The following is an 18572-nucleotide window of genomic DNA, read 5'->3' as shown; positions in this document are numbered from 1 at the left end:
TTCAACATCCAGTAATCACCATCTCAGATAGCCACTAATCCTGTTAGCTGGGGCTATAAGAATAGCCGCAGCAATAAAAGCCTCCATTTGTTTGATAGGAGCCAGCTTCACCTGCCGGAGCAATCGTTGGAGAGTCCGCACTTCTTACTGAGACAAAAGACTCGTTAAAGGCAGACTAAACTATCTGCTGACATCAGTCATCTGTGTACATGCAGACCCGATCGGTTCCTGGTTAATCTGTTGCTCAGCCAAAGGCGTTGAAAATACTATTTATATTCTATAAATGTGATAGTTAAAAGCAAAATGGCATGAAATCCTAAACTTGCCTTCTGCGTGAGCTCTTCGTTGTTGGGAGAGGCGATGGATGGGAGTGTCCGCATGTCCTCCATGTCAGTCACAGATGATCCGGACACAACTCAGCGCCTCGCAGAGATGACCCGTCAGTTTCTCCCTCAGATCAGGAGACCTCTGCTCACAAGCAGGTGAACTAAAACACCAACTAAAACCTGAACTGTCTGACACAAAGTTCATAACCTACTGTCACCACACACGGCCCTCCTTTGTCGGCAGGGTTCCTTGCGTTTCCGTGCAGGTTTACATCCGGCGGAAAACCGCCTTGAGCTGATGCACCTGAGCAGGAAAACACTTCAAATATTAATACGAGTTTAAAAGGAAAAAGGTTGCTTACAGTATTTATAAAGGAAGTTTGCTTTCAGCACCACTGGGGTTGTTTCTATCCCTTAAATAAACCATGCCTTAAAAATCTACTCCTACTCCTTGAACTACTGTCACATTTCGTCATATGTCCCACAATGTCCATGTATTTCATCGGGTTTTATGTGACACAACGCAAACAGCACAACTTTGAAGTGGAGGGAAAATAAGAAGTTTTCTTTAAAAAGCGTAAAAAGTCAGTGTTTGGATTCACTTTTTGAAACAAGGATCGGGTAAAAATGTCCGTCTCTGATTGGCAAAGTAGCAAATTAAGGCACTGAAGACAAATGCGCCTTAATTTTCTACTTAAATGTCTACTAAATGGAAAACTAAAATTTAACTACATTGTACCTTGTGTTTTATCATGTCAAACACACTGCATGTTCAATAGGTACATGCAAACGGTTGAATAAATCCAGACAAGTAAAACAACAAAAGCTTGAATACTGTCATCTATTTATTGAGTTTTCAGGCAGAATGTGACTTATTTGATCTTCTCCTCCAGTTCCCAGTGACAGATCGGAGCGGTGAGTCACCATCCGCGCTGCTCCTGACTGTCACAACAGCAGGGATGGAAATCTCAGCCTCCCCAAACCCAGAGGAGCTGCTTCCTGTGACTCCCAACAGGTGGACTGTCCAATGCAACACATTTAGGGAGCCCTTTCCACAGCTCAGGGAGCCTGCTCCTCTCCAACAGGATAGAAAAATAACATTTGACTCGCTAGTCTCCTTATTCTCTCAATAAAACCCACGGCTTCACTGAAGCAACTGTACTGTGCAAGCTAAACAAGGTCACTTAAAAACGTACGTGTTGTATTTAAAAACAAAAACACAAAAGGTAAAAATTAAAAACCGCAAAATTCTGCAAGCTATGTGCACGTAGTAAACGTCCACCTTTTCCACGTAAAAGGCAGCTTAGATTCTCCTGATCACACTAAAACAATAATCTTAAAAGATAAAAACATACAGTGGGACTGTTTACACTTCAGGATGTAAAAAATAGTAAAATAAGAAACGCACGAGACCCGAGATGTGAGCGTTAACCATGAGCAGGCATGAGAATACAGCATCTGCACAGATAGACAGGAGGTACCATGAGTTTCCTTCCATTCAATGGAAAAGAGCCACGCCACTTTCAGCGTGGAGACGCGTGACGTTAAGCCTGAGCGTCTGAAAAGGAAACAATCCCAACTTTTAAAGCTTGATTAACACGTTCGGATCAATTTTATCCGAAACAAAATCAGAATGCGTTGCTTTCACTTTCGCAAAAACTAAGCATAAGAGGAGCTTTGAAGTCTCCTGATGGACGCGTTGGTTTGACTGACGTCAATCCTGGTCCATCACCACAAAACGTACAAATGTCGTTTCAAATCTTGACTTTCCGTGTAATGCCAGAAATTTCACTTTCAAGTTTCGATTTAGGTTTTAGAAAAAAAAAAAAACGACACCAGCTCATGTGGTGTTCGTCACCATGTGGATCTGGGTTTAGTTTTTCCAGACGGATTTGAACGCACCGTTGCCGGGGTAAAAAAAAAAAACAAATAACAAAAAACACCTTAGAGGCTTTTTTTTTCTCTCGTAACAATGTAAAACCTATTTAAAACTACCAAACCAGCTGATATAAAAAAAACAACGCTTAAACATTATTTTTTCCTCCCGAAAATGACAACGTGCCTCCCAAAAGTGTTCACACTCTTTAAGGTTCTTAACATTTTTAATCAGGATTTCTGTGCTGGATACGCAGAAAGAGCCCCCCCACCCCCCTCCTCTCTGATCCCCCTAAATAACATAAAACACAACCAACTGGTTTTATCCAGGGGTCTCAGAGTAAAAGAGGCTGAAGGCTTAAAACAGAAATAAAAACACTAAAATAATGCTTATCGCTCCAGTTCATGTTGGCTTGTTGCACAGAATCCCAAAAAACAAAGTTTGTAACGAGGCAAAGCAGGAACCAGATTAAGGGTGTGAATACTTTTGAAAGGAAAAACCAAACAGCTGTTTAACCTCTGACGTGTGCGTGTATTTAGTGATGCGTTGGTGCAAATTAGACGTGTAACGGAGGGAACTGTAACAACAACATCTTGCGGTAAAGTGCACTTCATGCGTCTCTCGTAGCGTCGACAAGACGCAGCGGTTCTCCTCTCGCCTCAGATCGAGAGCGCGCGGCTTTTAGGGGACGAGCGGGCGCCGCGTGACTGAAAATCTAAAGCCATACTAAACGTGGTCTCCACGGACCCACACGTTAAGTTTCTTTGCGCTTGCAGTTCATGTGCAAATTTTCTGCAGTCTTCTCCTGGTTTCTGTCGTCGGCGGGTCCTCGCTGGGGGAGGATCGTTGTCTGCGCGCTCGTCGGCTCGTCGCTGACCCCACGCGGAGGTCGCTCAGGCTCTCCTATCAGCTCTCCAGCAGGATTTCTGTGCATGTTAAAAGTCAGCGGCCTCTCTTCTCCTCGGGCTACCTGATCCGCCCGTCACTTTTGACCGGGCCCAGTTCGGACTTCGGGTCTGGAGAGAGAGCGCTCCAGGTGGTTTTTGTGCACGGCGCCACGGCTGGGCAGGAGGAGGTGTTGGTGGCGCACAGGTCACCTGTGACCCAGAAGGCCCCCACCAGGCTGTCCACCCACGCGTCGAGCGGCTGGCCCACCAGCTGAGCGTGGCGCTGGGCCGCCTGCATGGCGGGCTCCTGAGGAGGCAGCTTCAGCACGGAGCTCAGCTGCTGGAAGCTCTGATCCAGGTACAAGTTACCAGGAGGGCCTGAATGGAGCCAGCTGTCCTCCTCTGGAAAAGAGAAAAATCACCACATGAAACATTTATCGCATCTTCTCAGAATTAGTCCTAATTACTGTCCTAAAAAGACCAAAACATCTGAATAAATCCCTCTAATAGCTATTCTCTGCATGAGGCCTTACAAATGAATTCATTTACTTTAACAGATAAATGCAGCTTATGCAGCATTATACCTTTTGAACTCACATAACCGAACCCAGGGTATAGTATTTCAGTCGATATGGTAGATATAGTGGAAATAAAACGACATGGTTGTCATTTTTACTTCAAGTTAAAATCTGAAGAGTGTGGCTTGCAGTTATATTCACCCCTCTGAGTAGAGCTGCAGCTCTACAGGGTCATATACCTTAACCTGCTTTACTCATCTCAGTCAGACTAGATGGAGAGGATCTGCTGACATCAGATCTCAAGTCTTGTCACAGCTGGTCCATTGGGTTTTATACTCATCTTATAACATTGCAGAACCCAACCTATAAACCGTACTTTAATGCTTATTTGTAGTCTTTTTATGTCTCTAAAATGGTAAATTAGTATTACATTAAATGTAAATGCTTAATACAATGTCTATTTTTGTTTAAGAGGTTAAAAAAAAATTCCCCGAATTGGAGTCGATAAGAGAATCGATAAGGAATCGAATCATTTCACAGAATCGATAAGGGAATCGAATCGTTTCACAGAATTGATAAGGGAATCGGAATCGTGAAAATCTTATCAATTCCCAACCCTAATTGCACTACATAAAATTGGTAAGTAAGCACAACAAGTACGGTAATTATATATAAGGCGCACCATCAATTTTTGAGAGGAAAAAAAAAAAGGATTTTAAGTGCGCCTTATAGTCCGAAAAATACGGTAATCCATGACCAAATCAGAATACAGAGAACTGTTGTTTTTTTTTGCTTTGCTGGATTAAATCGCAGTAATAAACTTGTTCACAGTCAGGAAAAGTGTCCCTAAGGCCACACCGTACCTCTGCGAAGCGGCTCTTTATTATTAAAGGTCAGCGGCATGACCAGGAAGCGGAGCTCCGCTACGCGCTTCCACTGCTTTAGCACTCGCACCGTCCAGGTGCCGGGCCGCAGGGGGTGCTGCAGGGGGGGCTTGTACTGCGTGTACTCTGCGTCCATCTCCACCGTGATGTCGTAGGACGCTGCGACCACCTGAGCTGGGTCGATCCAGACTATAGTGGCCGTGAGGTTGGGCCCACGGGCCCACTTCTGGACGGCCAGCGGCTCGTCTAACGGGCCGACGACGCCGCCGAAGTTACGGAAGATCCTTTCTTTGGGGTCCCAGTCGGTGCCGACCTGTGACGGGGAGCAAAGGTAAACTTTTCTAATATGCTGTGCTTTTACATGAAGACAAAATAATACGCGTAAATGTCACAGCTCATATGGGTTAAAATGTTTGCACGCTTACTTCCAGATTCTTCAGCCTCTCAAACTCTTTGAGGTTGGTCTCGAAGACGAGCGTAGCCTGAGGCATGGCCCACAGCTCCAGCGTCTCCCTGCGCTTGGACTCCGCAGCCTGCACTTCCTGACGGACCAGGTAGCCTTGGAAACGGTCGTCATAGAAGTACAGATGAACAGACAGGGGCAGGCCGACCGCTTCGAACCTTCAAAGACCAAACCGACGAGGAGAAGAAGGCTCTTGTAAGTTAAGAATCGCTTTAGATCCATCATCACACCTCAAGAAATTAGAAGATTGTGGAAAAACAAGTTCAATACTTTTCTTCCCTCACTACAGAATTTATCGCTCAGATTTATGGAAATATTTCAAGCCTTTATTTCTTGTAGTTTTGATGATTATGGATTCCGGACAATGAAATCCATCAATTCAGTGTCTCAGAATATTAGAATATTGTTTAAAAGGTAAATACTATCTAGTTAACTAAATCACCACTTTTTTGTTCTTTTTTCTATCTACATTTTATTGCTACTTGCTTTTATTCTGTTTTATTTTGCTATATTTCAATCATGTAAAGCACTTTGCATTGTCTTTGTACTGAATTGTGCTATATAGATAAATTTGCCTTGCCTTGCCTTACTGGAAACTCGTGGATGTGGACTAGAAATTAACACTTTTCAGAAGCCTGACATTTCTGTTTAAAACATCCTTTTCTATTGATTACATATAATATTCTTATTATCTGAGACACTGAATTCTGGGTTTTCATCATCTGGAAGCCATTATCTTCAAATGCACCTGAAATAAAAGCTTTAAAAAATAACTAACTATGCGTAGTGAATCTCTATAAAAAATGAGTTTCCCTTTGAGAAATGAGCGATACGGAATATTGAACCTTTTGACGATATTCTAATTCTTTAAGATGTACCTGCATAAGGAGGAACAAGGAGGTCTACCTGCAGGCGTCCGTCTTGCTCTGAGAGCTGGTCAGGCTCTTCAGGGCCAGGCGATAGAACGAGGAGTACGCGGTGAGGGCCACGTCGTTCAGGGCGCCCGCGCCGTCCAGCTGCTCGAACACGCTCTCCCAGTAAGCCTTGACGGCAACCGTTCCCGGAGCGTACTGGCCGTACAGGTGAGTGTCCAGGATGTCGATGGCCTCCTGGTTCACCGTCGACTCAAACTTGCGGGCGAAAAACGTCGGACGGGTCAATTGCTGTGGATGAGAACGCATTAGTTTAACACATGAAACATAGAAGGGTGATAAAACCCCAGAGTCGGGTTACGTCAGGCAGAACTATCCGGCCCATTTTAGCACTTCTAGAGACGCAGACTCATTTCCTGTTTATATCCAAAGGTCAGATTAGCCTGAGAATCAGCTTTAAGTCTTGACGTTGAATAGGACCTTTCAGCGCGTGAATAAACTTTGGCCTAAACCCCCGTCGTTCTGCTCGTACGGTTAGCGCCACTGTCTTGCTGGAAGGTGAGCCTTCGCTCCAGTCCGAGGTATTTCAGCCTCTAACAGCTTTTTCCAGTGTTGTATAGTAACGAAGTAAAAATACTTCACTACTGTACTTAAGTATATTTTGGAGTACTTTATACTTTTCTCGAGTATACATTTTTTGAATAACTTACTTTTACTTCACTATATTTCTGAACTTAGTTGCATACTTTTACTTCAATACATTTTCAATGTTTGCTTTAGTTACTCGTCACAAAAAGAGTAACTAAACCATGTTCTTAGTATACACCCCCTGGTCTAAATTTTGCCTGCACTTGGTTTCGTACAATTTTAAAGTGTATAGCACTGACCTTACTTGAAGAAGGAAAACTGAAAACTTACAAAAAGGTTGTATTTAATATTTAAACTTGGTCTAAATTTCTCCTGCACTTGGTTGTTTATGTTATTTTAATTGAATTTGACTTTCTAAGTTTACCAAAATCTAAAAAAATGTCATTCAAACTGCATTTGCTTTGTTTTACTTTTTACTTACACTTTTTATTATATTACTTGAGTACATCTATTTTTACAGTAATTATCATACTTAAGTACAAGACATTTCAGATACTTTAAGACTTTTACTCAAGTAACATTTCAGTCAGTGACTTTGACTTTTACCAAAGTCATATTTTAGAGAGGTACTTATACTTTTACTTGACTCTGAGATTTCAGTACTTTATACAACACTGGCTTTTTCTCCAGGACTGCCATGTTTTTAGCACCTGTCCCTGCTGAGGAAACGCCTCCTCCAGTGGCAGTTCTAGACCAAATTTACCAGGGTTTTTTCACAGGGGCACAGAACAAAAAAAATTTAAAACAATAAAATGGCAATATTTAACTGTGTAATAATATTAAGTGAGCCACTTGTGGCTCTGGAATTGCAGGTTTCAGAGTCCTGATCTAGCAGTTGAAAACTTTGCCCCCTGCTCAATACGGCTAAAGCTAAACGTGAAACATCTTAAGTTTTAAATTCTTTTTAGAGTAAAGCTGTATAGGTAAAAAATAAAATTGGTCAAAGTGACCAATCAGTTATGGTTTCTTTGCCATTGCAAATAAATAATTATGAGAAGTTTATTTAACATCATGCTTTTAGTACAGGGGCCATAACAGGGGCCAGGGCCATTTCTACAGGGGCATGGGCCTCTGTTGGCCCCTGTCTAGAACCGCCCCTGGCCTCCTCGCAGCATGACGCTGCCGTCGCCATGTTTTACTATGGCGATAGTGGGCGTTCACACGTAGCGCTTGACGTCCATTCTGGTCTCGTCTGACCAGAACATCTTCTTCCACGTGCTCCACCATGTCTCCTACATGGCTGCTAACAGAACTTGGCATAGCTTTCTCCATCCATTGCTTTTTTTTTCTTGCCACTCTCCCATAAAGGCCAGATTGGATTAATGCTAGTCGTCTTGTCAACAGATTCTCACACATGAGCCGCAGATCTCTGCAGCTCCGCCTCCTCCACATTATAGATTAGATCAAACTCTCTTTAATAACCGGGCGAGTTCTGAAGGCAACTGCTTGTTTTTGGGGTATCTAACCAAAGAGTTCCCACTTTTGCTGTAAAAACCCAGAGAGACGAGACGCCGCCCCCTAGTGGTGCACCCACCTGAATCCGGATGAGGTCCTGCGGCTTGAAATCGTTGGGGGAGCAGCCGCACCAGTCCACGATGTGTTTGTACTGGCACTTACAGCCCAGCTTACGGTTCCAGTTGGTGACGCGCAGGTTGTTGTCCACCAGGGTGTCACACATGTGACTGTTGCCAAGCACCGTGTGGAAAAAGGACTGAGGAGAGAGAGATTAAACGGTAAATGCAAGGAGGCGGACGGCAGAGACAAACCTGTCCCAGCCACCGAGTCTGAATGAGCAAAGGTTCCCGGCTGGACAGCACTTCCTCCTCTGGGACTCAAACACACGTTTAAGACCTCGGCTCTGAGCGCTCCCTTACCTCGGCGGGGAGCAGGGCGTAGGAATAGAACTGCTTCAGGCCCGACACCAGCTCGTCCCGGGAGCCGACCACGTAGTCCACGAAGCGGCGGGTGAGGGCGAACCAGTCGGAGCCGCCGGAGACCTCCAGGCCGTCGGGGATGCTGCGCTCGCCCAGACGCCACATGTGGTTGTCGCACTCGTGGAAGAGGCGGTCAAGGCCCTGCTTCTTGATGAACCTTGAAGACGAAGCACAGCTCGGGATCAGAAAAGGTGTAAATGCACGCTCTGGTTGTCGGTCTATCCTGAATCGGAGCGCGCTCACCTCGCGTTCTCTCTCCCGTGGGACTTGAGGAAGTTCTTGTCTCGGTGCATGGACAGAAACATCACCAGTTCATCGTTGGTCCTGCATGAAGGCGTGGTGAGAAGAGAGGAGATTTTGCTGCTATCAGCTGCTTCAGAAAGGATTCATGGCACGCAGGCGTGTCTCTTATCGTCAGAGAAATGAAAGTTAAGGCCTCTGGGGACGGCTCAGGTGGAGCGACAAGTGCTTTTGATTGGGACTCGCAGCCGCCCCAGAAAGCCAGCTGGAGACGGCTTGATGTCTTCTCTGTGACTAAGTGACCAGAACGGCCACTTTCTAAAGCTGCTGGGCTCGATTAGACACCAAAACATAAACAGACCCTTAAAAAACCAGCAATCTAATCCTCCTTTGAACCAATTTTACATCCAGTCAGCAAAACAACCGGCTGCTTCCAGTTATCCCGGTATTTTGATCTTGTTCTATGGTTTCAAATTAGCTAAACCTTTAACAGTTTTTCTCCAGCTATTTGGACCACAGAGTAACGCAGTACTCCCCCTCTCCCACCTGTTGCTGCGTACCGCTGAGGAAATGGCTAAAATAACAGCTATAAAGTGAAATATTATAGAAAAGGTTGTTTATTTTAGATTCCATGTAAGATGGTGAAACCATGTGTGGAGTCATCACACAGTATAAGGAATTATAGGTCTTTAGTTCTGTTAATTCTAATGATGATGGGTTACAGCTAATGGAAACCAAAAGTTCAGCTTCTCAGAAAATGTAATGCAAGTTTTTAATCAATTTAAAAGACAGTTTTTAACACAGAGTTGTAGGTTATGGACGACAGCATCACAGGGAAGATTCCTGGGTCGACATTCGTCCAGCAGACACTAATAAAAACCCTTTTTATGCAACAAAGAGTCGTTGCTATGGAGGCTGGCTGTTCACAGAGGGCTGTAACCCAGCATAGTACTGGAAAGTTGAGTGGAAGGAAACAGTGCACAGGCAACAGGGAGCCTCATGATGACTGTGAAGCAAAGCAAACTCCAGAGTTTGGTGGAAAATCTCAAGGCGTGGACTGCAGCTGGAGTCGGTGCTTCAAGAGCCAACACACACCGAAGTATCGAGGACCGGCGGTATAAAAGTCGCCCAGAGGTACCACAAGCTGCTTTAACGACCGTGGTGGTACTGTGCCTGATAGGCCTGACCTGAACCTCACAAAGAATATAAGCTGGGTTTGAAGAACTTGATGAGAGACACAAAAAAACAAGAGTACAGACGAGGAAGACTGCAATGAAGGCGTCTTGGGCGTCCTTATCAGCGCCGCAGACCGATCACCTCCACTGCTGCACTGCACAGATCCAGGAGCCAGAACCAAGTACTGCTTGCAGAACCCGTACGCTCCATGGACGTAAGCAGACCAAACTTAGCTGCTATTGTTGTTTAGAGAGAAACTGAAGCTGCTGTTTTCATTAGCTGCAACCTGTGATCTGACTTTAATAGAAAAGCCTGAAATACATCCCTCTGAGTGTACTGGAATTAATACTTTTCTATGGAAACAGAATTTACTGAAAAGCATCTTTACTTTCTAGGTTAAGTTATGTATCAAATTAAAAGTATAAAGCCACATAAAAAAAAGACCAAAAACTGTGTCATCATGATAAAATAAAGTTACATACACCAGGCCTCCATCCTGATAGTGCTTTGATGGTAATTTTTAAAGCTAAATAGAAACCAGCGCTGGGCGCGATGAGCAGATATAATCAGATGTGGCGCCATCTACTGGCAGTCTGGCAGAACTACCATAATACTGGTTTGCTTAATTAATAAATCACTTGTAACTAATAGGGGACTGAGCCTGACGGTTTGCAATGCATCGCAGTAAAGCGGTAGCTCAGCGTGATCGTAGACCAACTGTAATTAAATATACCGATCTACAGCAACTTTAAGAGCCTCATATCGAAAGTTTACTAACGTCAGTCAACTCAGCGGTCAGATCTGAACAATCAGCAGGTTTAGCGTCTGCTTTAGTGAACAACAACGTTCATACTGTATTCCCAGTGACATTCCCATCTTTTTCCTCTAGGAATCATAGTTTTCTTTTGCATTTTTTTCCACTACACAGTGGACCACTCTTCATTGTTTCGCTGGGAGATGCTAATAGCTGTTAGCCGCTTCCTTGTTTTTACCCCTGCTGCGCATGCGCAGTACGTCCGTCCGTTAATATCACAAATAAACACGAAAGGTGTTATTTACTAACAAATTGAGCAAAAACAAAGCATTAAACACCAAAATAACAACCAATACGCCAGCAGGACCTGATAATCTTACATAAAAACTGATCTACTGAGGTAGAAATATAAAAAAAAGTCAAACAACGTGGCTATGCACCTTTAACAATCATGTTACTAGTCATATTACGGTAACAGTAAAAATCACAACTTCAGGGAAAATAAATAAAAGCGGTTTATACTCAAGTAAAAAAAGGCATAATGTATTAAAACAGTACGATAGAGAGACACCATAGCATTTATTTTCAATGCTATACTGTAAAAACTCAATATCTCATACCAGGCACCGTCTAGAAACATTGTCCCCCTTATTTAACTTTACTGCTCTGTTTATGTACATGTAGCTCACCTGGTGGGGAAGTCTGTGGCGCTGAGATTGATGAAAAAGTCCCATTTCCATTCCTGCAGGGCGAGCAGGTCCTGCATGCTTCGCAGGTAGGCTTTCAGAAGGCTGGCTCCGCCCCAGATGGTGACCATCCGCCAGGGTGTGGCGCGCACATTCGGGTACTGCTCGGCTATCCGCAGGACCTCCCGATGCATGTAGCCGGACCGCTGGGGGGAGACGGATCAGATCAGACAACGCTGGCTCGGCTTTAAAGAGGAACAACGCTGTAGCTGCATGCTGCTTTCCTCTGTGACTCATCAGCATAAGGCATATAAATAGTTGTTTTCCCCCTAAAGTACAGATTAAACACCAGTGAGAGTGCTTTGGTGCTTTAAATGCCGGATGTGTGCGAGAAGCCAACACTGTGGGCTCCAAACAGGAGACAAAGAAAACTCTCATTTTGTCCTCGGAGATTAATTAGATTAATTAAAAAGGAGGTTCTGAAGTGATAAATGGGCCGTTTAAGGCGACGGACGGCTTAAAATAGATTGTCCGGGGACATCCAGTTCAATTTAGTTAGGAGAACAACTACTGGCGTGTAACGAATCTGCCCCGAGGAATGAATCCAGGTCAGCCAAAGCGGGCGACAACTTTTACAGCTTTTCTGGAGTTTAGAAACGAGACAAAGGGAAAGAAAAGGCAAAAAAAAGAACAACCTGATCCCCGAGTCTTGAGCTGTGGACAAGACTAATGGAGGCTGGAGGATAAAGCGCAGAGCAGGAGACAGAATCAAAGCAGCGTGACCCATTTAGCTCAAACAAGGTTTTTTTTTTCACAGAGCGGTGGATGAGGAAACATCAACAGACCGTCCCCATGACTTATTGTTGGGCGCCGCGCTGGGAGAGCTGCCCGCCAGCCCTCGGCGTGGCAGCGGGCGGGGCGTAGCGTCTGCTGGGGAACGCTGCAGCGGGCCGTACCTTGTCCACGTGGATGTAGTAGTAGTGGTCCCGGTGGTATATGGCCTTGATGAGACGCTTGAGCTGCCGCACCGCTCGGCCGTGGACCATCAGCACAAACACCACCCGGACGGGGTTCTCCACCTTGGACAGGGGGAGCTGCGCCTCTCCGTCTGCCTGGGCGGGCCGGGAGACACCTGGCCAGAGAGCAGAGAGTCAGTCAGCCATAGATTGTAGTGTTCCGCTCCGTTAAGTCAGAATATTGGGATTTTTTGTCTCTGTTAGAGCAACATCTGTGGACAGGGCGACCATGAGCTATTATCATCAGGCGGCAGGAGGACAAACAGAAACTAACATGGTGTGTTAGCGTATTCTGCGAGTTGGAGGTGTTCTCACCGAGGCGGGGGCAGAACTGAGGCAGCGCTTCGGGCATCAGCTGCCCCGCCTGATGCTGGCACACGATGCTGGCGATCTCCTGCCGGCACTGCAGCGACCCGGCGCGGTGCAGGGCCGACAGCGCGTCCTTGCCCGAGATGTCGCACTTGGGCATGAAGTCGGCGTTGGGCGCTTGGTGCGCGCCGTCCACGCTGCCCGGCTCCCCGGGCATCCCGGCCGCCTGCAGCTTGGCCGCCCCGTCCACGCTGAAGTTGCGGCTGCTCGACAGATCGTGGGAGAGCGCGCCGTCCGAGCCGACCGCCGCCGCGCCGCGCCCCTGGGGGGTCTTCTGTTTGACGGCGGGCTTGGGCGCGCGGCGGCTGCTGCTGCTGCTTCCTTTCCTCTGCGGAATGGCCGCCGTTCCCCTCTGCCTCTCCAGGCGGGCGCCCCATCGGCCCCTGTTCTGGCCGGACAGAGAGCTCGCCTTGTCTCTCTTGGAGTCCGGGCTGTTGGGGTCGGGCATCTTAGACTGTCTCGCTTTTCCCTGAGGAATGAGAGCAGGAAAAAAAAAGTTAAAACAAGACCCGTTTGTGATCCGGTTCTCTTAGCAGTAATCCCGTCTTGGATTAAGACTAAAGAGCGGGGGAGTTGATCCGTACTCTGACTGACAGAACGTAAACAAAGATGGCCCCCGAGGCGTCAGCCCTGCAGGGGAGGCCGCGTTCCCTCGGCTCCTGTTCCGTGTTTTTTTTCTGCCCGGCTCTCTTATCTGGGTTGTTCTGAGCGCCTTCTTTGTGGAGCTAATCTGACGGAGCGGAGAGCCAGACGCGTTCAGAAACAAGCCGGTGATTCACGACGCCGCGCCCGCGGAAATCTGGGTCAGGCGTGAGCAGCGCGCCGACGCGCAAACAGCTTGGGCGCGCGTGGATTAGTTTCGGCGAAGGAGCCGAGCGTTTCGTTTAGAGACAAACTGCGAGGATTTGTCCACCAACAGGCATCCATCCTCTGAAAGGACAAGAGGAAGAAACTGAATGAAGGCATTTTTTTTAGGTCTTCTCGCCAAACGGCGCCCCAGCGTTGGCGTGCTGTGTTCGGTTATCAAAAATATGCACATCAGAAGAAAACAGAAGGAGGAGAAGTGAGTGGGCAGCGAGCTTTCAGTCGCTTTAAGAAGGCAGGACGCAGGCAACCAAAAAAACAAACAAAAACACGTGGACTGAAAGGCGGGCGAGGCGACGCCATCTTTACGCCCCACTTGGAGCGAAGCCGTACCGGCGAGGGCTGGACGATATAGAGATGAACATTATCGATAAAATAGAAATCATATTGATCGACATCGATAATTATCAACAAATTCAAAACATATATTTTAAGAGCAGCCCTGGCCATTTTGTGCTGTTGCTTAGCAACCTATTTTTAGATACAGAACACTGAATTCAAACTCAACCCTTTATTCAACCAGGTTTAAATCAAAACTGTAAGTTTTTAAAAGGAAAAAAAAAAGAACGCGTGCTCTCTGAACTCTTTGAAAAGGGGCGGGGCTTAGCTCCTGGGGGTTTGTGATTGGTTGGGAAGATGTAAAGACTAATATTAACCTACATCGGTAGGTGCAAATGAAAGGAAAGCTGTTACATTTTATTTTTTATCTGCCTTTTTTTTCTATCATCAATATACGTCTATCGATCGATATATATCGTTATTGAATTGTCGTCCAGCCCTAGTACCGGCGGTCCCCATCTGTCCACACGTGCCCAGAGAGCCACCACTCAGAGGGACAATGACGGATAACGCCGGGGACAGGCGGACATGAAGGGACAGCTCGGTCATCGAGCGTTCTCTGGAACGAGACGCCATTCTGCGTCGGCGACATGCGCTGACATCCGCATAGCTGTCTGCCATCACAGCCCAGCACCCGGCTGACCTGGGCCCCCCGAGGAGGAGAGCTGTCTTTCGCCTTGAGCCAAGCCTTACAGGAGAAGACAGAAAACAGACACACTTGGATTTTCACAACGAGCCACCAATCGTGGGTCCTTTTCCACACAGACCAAGGGACACCTTCATTTAAGATGCTAGAACGTACACCGGCCAAATGGAGAAGGAGCCGGGTAACCTGCAGATAAGCCTTGAGCTCACTGATTAGCTTAGGGGTTTAAACGGAAGCGATCTGTGACCATAATCTCCTCGGAGCACCCGGAAGGTCTTTCCATCTGAGGCAGAGGTCGTCGCAACCCTGGCCTAGTTTGAGCCACTGTTCCTCCTGCAGCCACCCCGAAGGTAGAAAGAGGCCTCCATGCTGGGAGGAGCACGCGTCGGGTCGCATCCTCAGGTTTCAACTCGCATTCCTTGGCGCTCGCGGCCGTGTGGGAGGCGACACCTGTTGGACCCCCCCCTCCTTCAGCAGGTCTGAAGGAAGAGATGGTGACGGGCGGGAGTCTCGGGTACACTGCAAAAACGGAGCTAAAAACAAGTCAAATTTTCTTGAAATCAGTGCATTTATCCTTGATTTGAGCAGCTAAATAAGATTATCTGCTAATGGAGTGAGTATTTTGACCCCTAAACTAAGATAATTAGACATACTGCACATGAAATAAGATGATAAAGATGAGTTGTTCCTATTTTAAGTGCAAAAAATCTCATTTCATTGGCAATCCATCTTGTTTACCTGCTCAAATCAAGGACAAATACGCTAATTTCAAGAAAATTTGACTTATTTTTTAGTTTAGTTTTTGCAGTGTAGCTCGCTCCAGGGGTGGGAGGTGAACACAGGAGGACCCAAATGCTCAGGGAGGAGAGAAGAAGAGCGCTTCATGACCAGGAGGGATTTGGGTTAAGAGAGGCATCAACCAGTTCTGGTGGAAAAAAAAAAAAGGAACTAAGACTTAAGGATTAGTAAACAGCTTCAGTGAGGATCCAGTTCTTCACGCTAAACTTTTGGACCTGGATAGGTGCAACATTTAGATAAAAAGGTTAGGGAATAAAGTCTAATCCTAAAAAAATAAATAAAATAAAGTTGTTTCCTTTACCAAAACATTTCAGGAGTGGGAAATACTGTGATCAAAAGCTGAAATTTCCCCAGCCAGGGCAGGAAGTGGGAACTACGGGGCTATAAAAGCTCCCCGCAGGGATCATTTGCTGCTGATCTTAAATCCCTCTTAGGTCTGACACGGACTGACTCCGTTAGATGACCCGCTTTCCTGTTTCCTCTCTACGCTTCTCGTTTTTTGTTTTTTTCTCCACCAGAAAAAGTTCAGCAGAACAGCGCGACAACAGCCGACACACGCAGCCACCGCTGCTTCCCGAACAAGTTCCCTTTTTCATTCAGAGATGTGGCGTTTACGGTCCGTAAAGGCGAGGCGCGCCGCTCTCCGCCTCCTTCCTCTTCGGGCTCGTGCGAAACGACGCTCGGCTGGTCCGGCGACAGTTGCACGTCGCTGCTAACGGCTAACGTCTGCTCCGGTTACCGTGTAATAAACACGGCGAGATGAGCTAAACGCTAACGGCTAATCTAACCGAAATCACAGCCCTGTCTACAAAAAAAATAAAAACCAAAATATACAAAAAATATCCCCGCCGGAATGTTTCTTACCTCTGCCTGGCCGTCTTCCAAGCTTCTCAGACTCCAGACCACAAGTCCCTGAATCAGGAGGATCGTTAAAGCAGCGGAAATCACTAGTTTATACCGTCGAAGCAGCTTTTGGACTCGTACGCTGGCCACCATTTTTCCAACGGGGCACGTTCTGAGCGAGCGGAGCGTCGTCCGCCGCGTGGGGTCGCTCTCGCATGGTGGGAATTCCGGTCCTTTTCCGGGATCCGGATGTTTTGGCTCGGCTCACCAGCAGGAACCGGTTCTTTTGGCTCTTTTACTCGTAGTGCAGCTTGAATACAGCATGATAAGGCCAGGTTTGGATATGTTTCTGTAAATCACTTACACCTCTATTTTCCTCCTACCTAAAGATGAGTGAGAGAGTGAGAAATAGAGGAAAAGTCGGAGTCTCAGTTTAGAAAACTGAATGTTGGCAACCCTTTAGGTTAGGTTAAACGGTGACTCTATTCACTCTAATATCCGAGGCTCCATCCAAATAGCTCCTAGCCCCTGTTACTTGATATTTCATGGGGTCAACAGTAAGAACTCCATCGTGGGGAGTAAAGGCACTTCAGACTGCTGTTTAACTCCAACGTCATTACGTGCCGGAAACGTACATCAGAATCAGAATCAGAACGAATCAGAATCAGAATGAATTAGAATCAGAGTCATCACATAGATGACATAAGACAAATCCGGGCCTATAGCCTTTCGAAATTGAACTTCAAAGTGCTTATACGCCATGTCACCCAAAGGATTGTGGGATTCCTTCAATTTCCTGCCTCCTTCCTTACTGACTGAACTTATCATGGCGACTGCTGATGCACTTCTGCTTTGGCAACAGTCCTTACCCAACAAGGGTATTCACATGAACCCTGAGTGTCTAAATGTGTGAATATTGTGTGGTTCAGTGTTCCCCTAAAAAGTCGAACTGTCCAAAGTAGTACTGCCCCCTTGGATCAAGATAATTCTGACATTTGGTGTGAACTTTGATTGTTAGTACACCTGATTGGTTTCTTGAATGCACAGAAAACTGACAGAAAAATTGCTTACCCGTAAATGTTTTTCTAGCTTTTGTTTGTAAACAAAAGCAAGCCAGTGTGGCTGATGTACAGTGTATAAAAATACACAGAGAAAAGAGCTGGCTCCCGTGTCTGAAGGAGTCAGCACATCGAGACATCTCGGTCTCAATCGACACATCACTCCTCCGTGATTTTTCCCTTTTCTACTGGGGAAAAGTTAAAATCATAAAATACTGAGAGTCAGCTGGTGGCAATGTGTATTTATTGGTGTGAGGAAAATGGTTAAAGCAAAAACATTTTATCTTTGTAATGAGCAATTACAGTGCTTTGAAAAAGTATTTACCTTTTCCTTATCTTTTGTAGGGTTTGCCTATTTAAGTCTCAAATGTTTCAGACCACAAAACTATTTTTTAAACGTCAGACAAAGATAACCTAACTAAATATGAAAACTAGTTTTCAAAAGAAAACTTATTAAGAGGAAAAAGCTATCCACACCTACTGTGCGCAACACAAAGATTTAACAATCTTTCTTTTTTTCTTTTTGATTTCACAAGCCAGAAGTCCTGATTACTGCCACACCTGGAGAATCAAAAAAAATCCCTCATCACTCTCAAAAGAGAATACAACTCCAACTAAAATGCATTGCTTCAATTGGTGACAACTGATTCAATTAAGTTTATCCAACTTAATTTATTCAGCCTATTAATTGTCAAGTTAAACCACCAATAATTGAATTACTTGTTACGAGTTGAAGCAATTGATTTAAGTTGAAGCTGCATTTTCTTTTTGAGAGTGTAAATAGCACCTGTCTGACACATCAGCTAAAATCCCGTATCTCAAAAAGAAAGATATGCTGCGCTGATGTTACAAAATTCAAGAACAAACAAGAAACAGATAAGGTTCACATCATTTAACTATATGCAGCCTTTCACTGGTTCACTGAGAGCCATTATCCGTGAATGAAGAAAATATGGAAGAGTGCATGTACAACTCATCCAGGAGGTCACAAAAGTAGACAGAACAACATCTAAAGCCCTGCAGGCCACGTTTGCGTCAGTTCAGGTCAGTCAACAAGACAACACAGAGAAAGAGACAGGGGAATAAATCTAATCCATAAATTCCAATGCCAAACCATCCATCCATCCATCCATCCATCCAATGCCAAACCCACAGAACTCAAAACCATGTCTCATATTTATCAAAAAGAACATTACAATGATCCCATCCAGGGCCGGCCCAAGCCTTCATGTGATTTTCAGGCCCACTATTTCAGTCAATATATGGGGCCAACAATTAAGCAATTAAGTCAAAGATAAAGCTACACAAATACAAACATGTTAGTATGGTTTGTTACTTTAAAAAAATACATTTCTCTGGTTTTTAACTAGCTAAT

General features: G+C 45.5%; 1 protein-coding gene across 1 annotated transcript; it reads right to left on the bottom strand.

Annotated features, from left to right (window-relative positions):
• Positions 1 to 1148: 1148 nt before the first annotated feature.
• xylt2 (xylosyltransferase II) lies at positions 1149 to 16363 on the bottom strand. Its single transcript, XM_012882287.3, has 11 exons — positions 16161 to 16363; positions 12596 to 13118; positions 12221 to 12396; positions 11268 to 11470; positions 8652 to 8732; positions 8349 to 8565; positions 8009 to 8185; positions 5861 to 6117; positions 4917 to 5112; positions 4471 to 4804; positions 1149 to 3491 (listed from the first exon to the last, which is right to left on the bottom strand). Exons 1-11 carry the CDS (start codon positions 16290 to 16292, stop codon positions 3169 to 3171), a joined length of 2619 nt encoding a protein of 872 aa, XP_012737741.2. The 5' UTR covers positions 16293 to 16363; the 3' UTR covers positions 1149 to 3168.
• Positions 16364 to 18572: the final 2209 nt, after the last annotated feature.

This window comes from Fundulus heteroclitus, unplaced genomic scaffold, assembly GCF_011125445.2.
Source record: "Fundulus heteroclitus isolate FHET01 unplaced genomic scaffold, MU-UCD_Fhet_4.1 scaffold_48, whole genome shotgun sequence".
Lineage (NCBI taxonomy): Eukaryota > Metazoa > Chordata > Actinopteri > Cyprinodontiformes > Fundulidae > Fundulus > Fundulus heteroclitus.
Note: the sequence above shows the minus strand (reverse complement) of the source record. Positions and strands in the feature narration are given on the sequence as shown.

Coding starts and splice junctions, on each gene's coding strand:
- xylt2 (XM_012882287.3), bottom strand. CDS start 16,292: ATGGTGGCCAGCGTACGAGTCCAAAAGCTGCTTCGACGGTATAAACTA. Junction 5,113..5,860: donor AGCAAGACGGACGCCTGCAG/GTAGACCTCCTT, acceptor TGGTCTTTGAAG/GTTCGAAGCGGTCGGCCTGC. Junction 4,805..4,916: donor AGAGGCTGAAGAATCTGGAA/GTAAGCGTGCAA, acceptor TCCCCGTCACAG/GTCGGCACCGACTGGGACCC.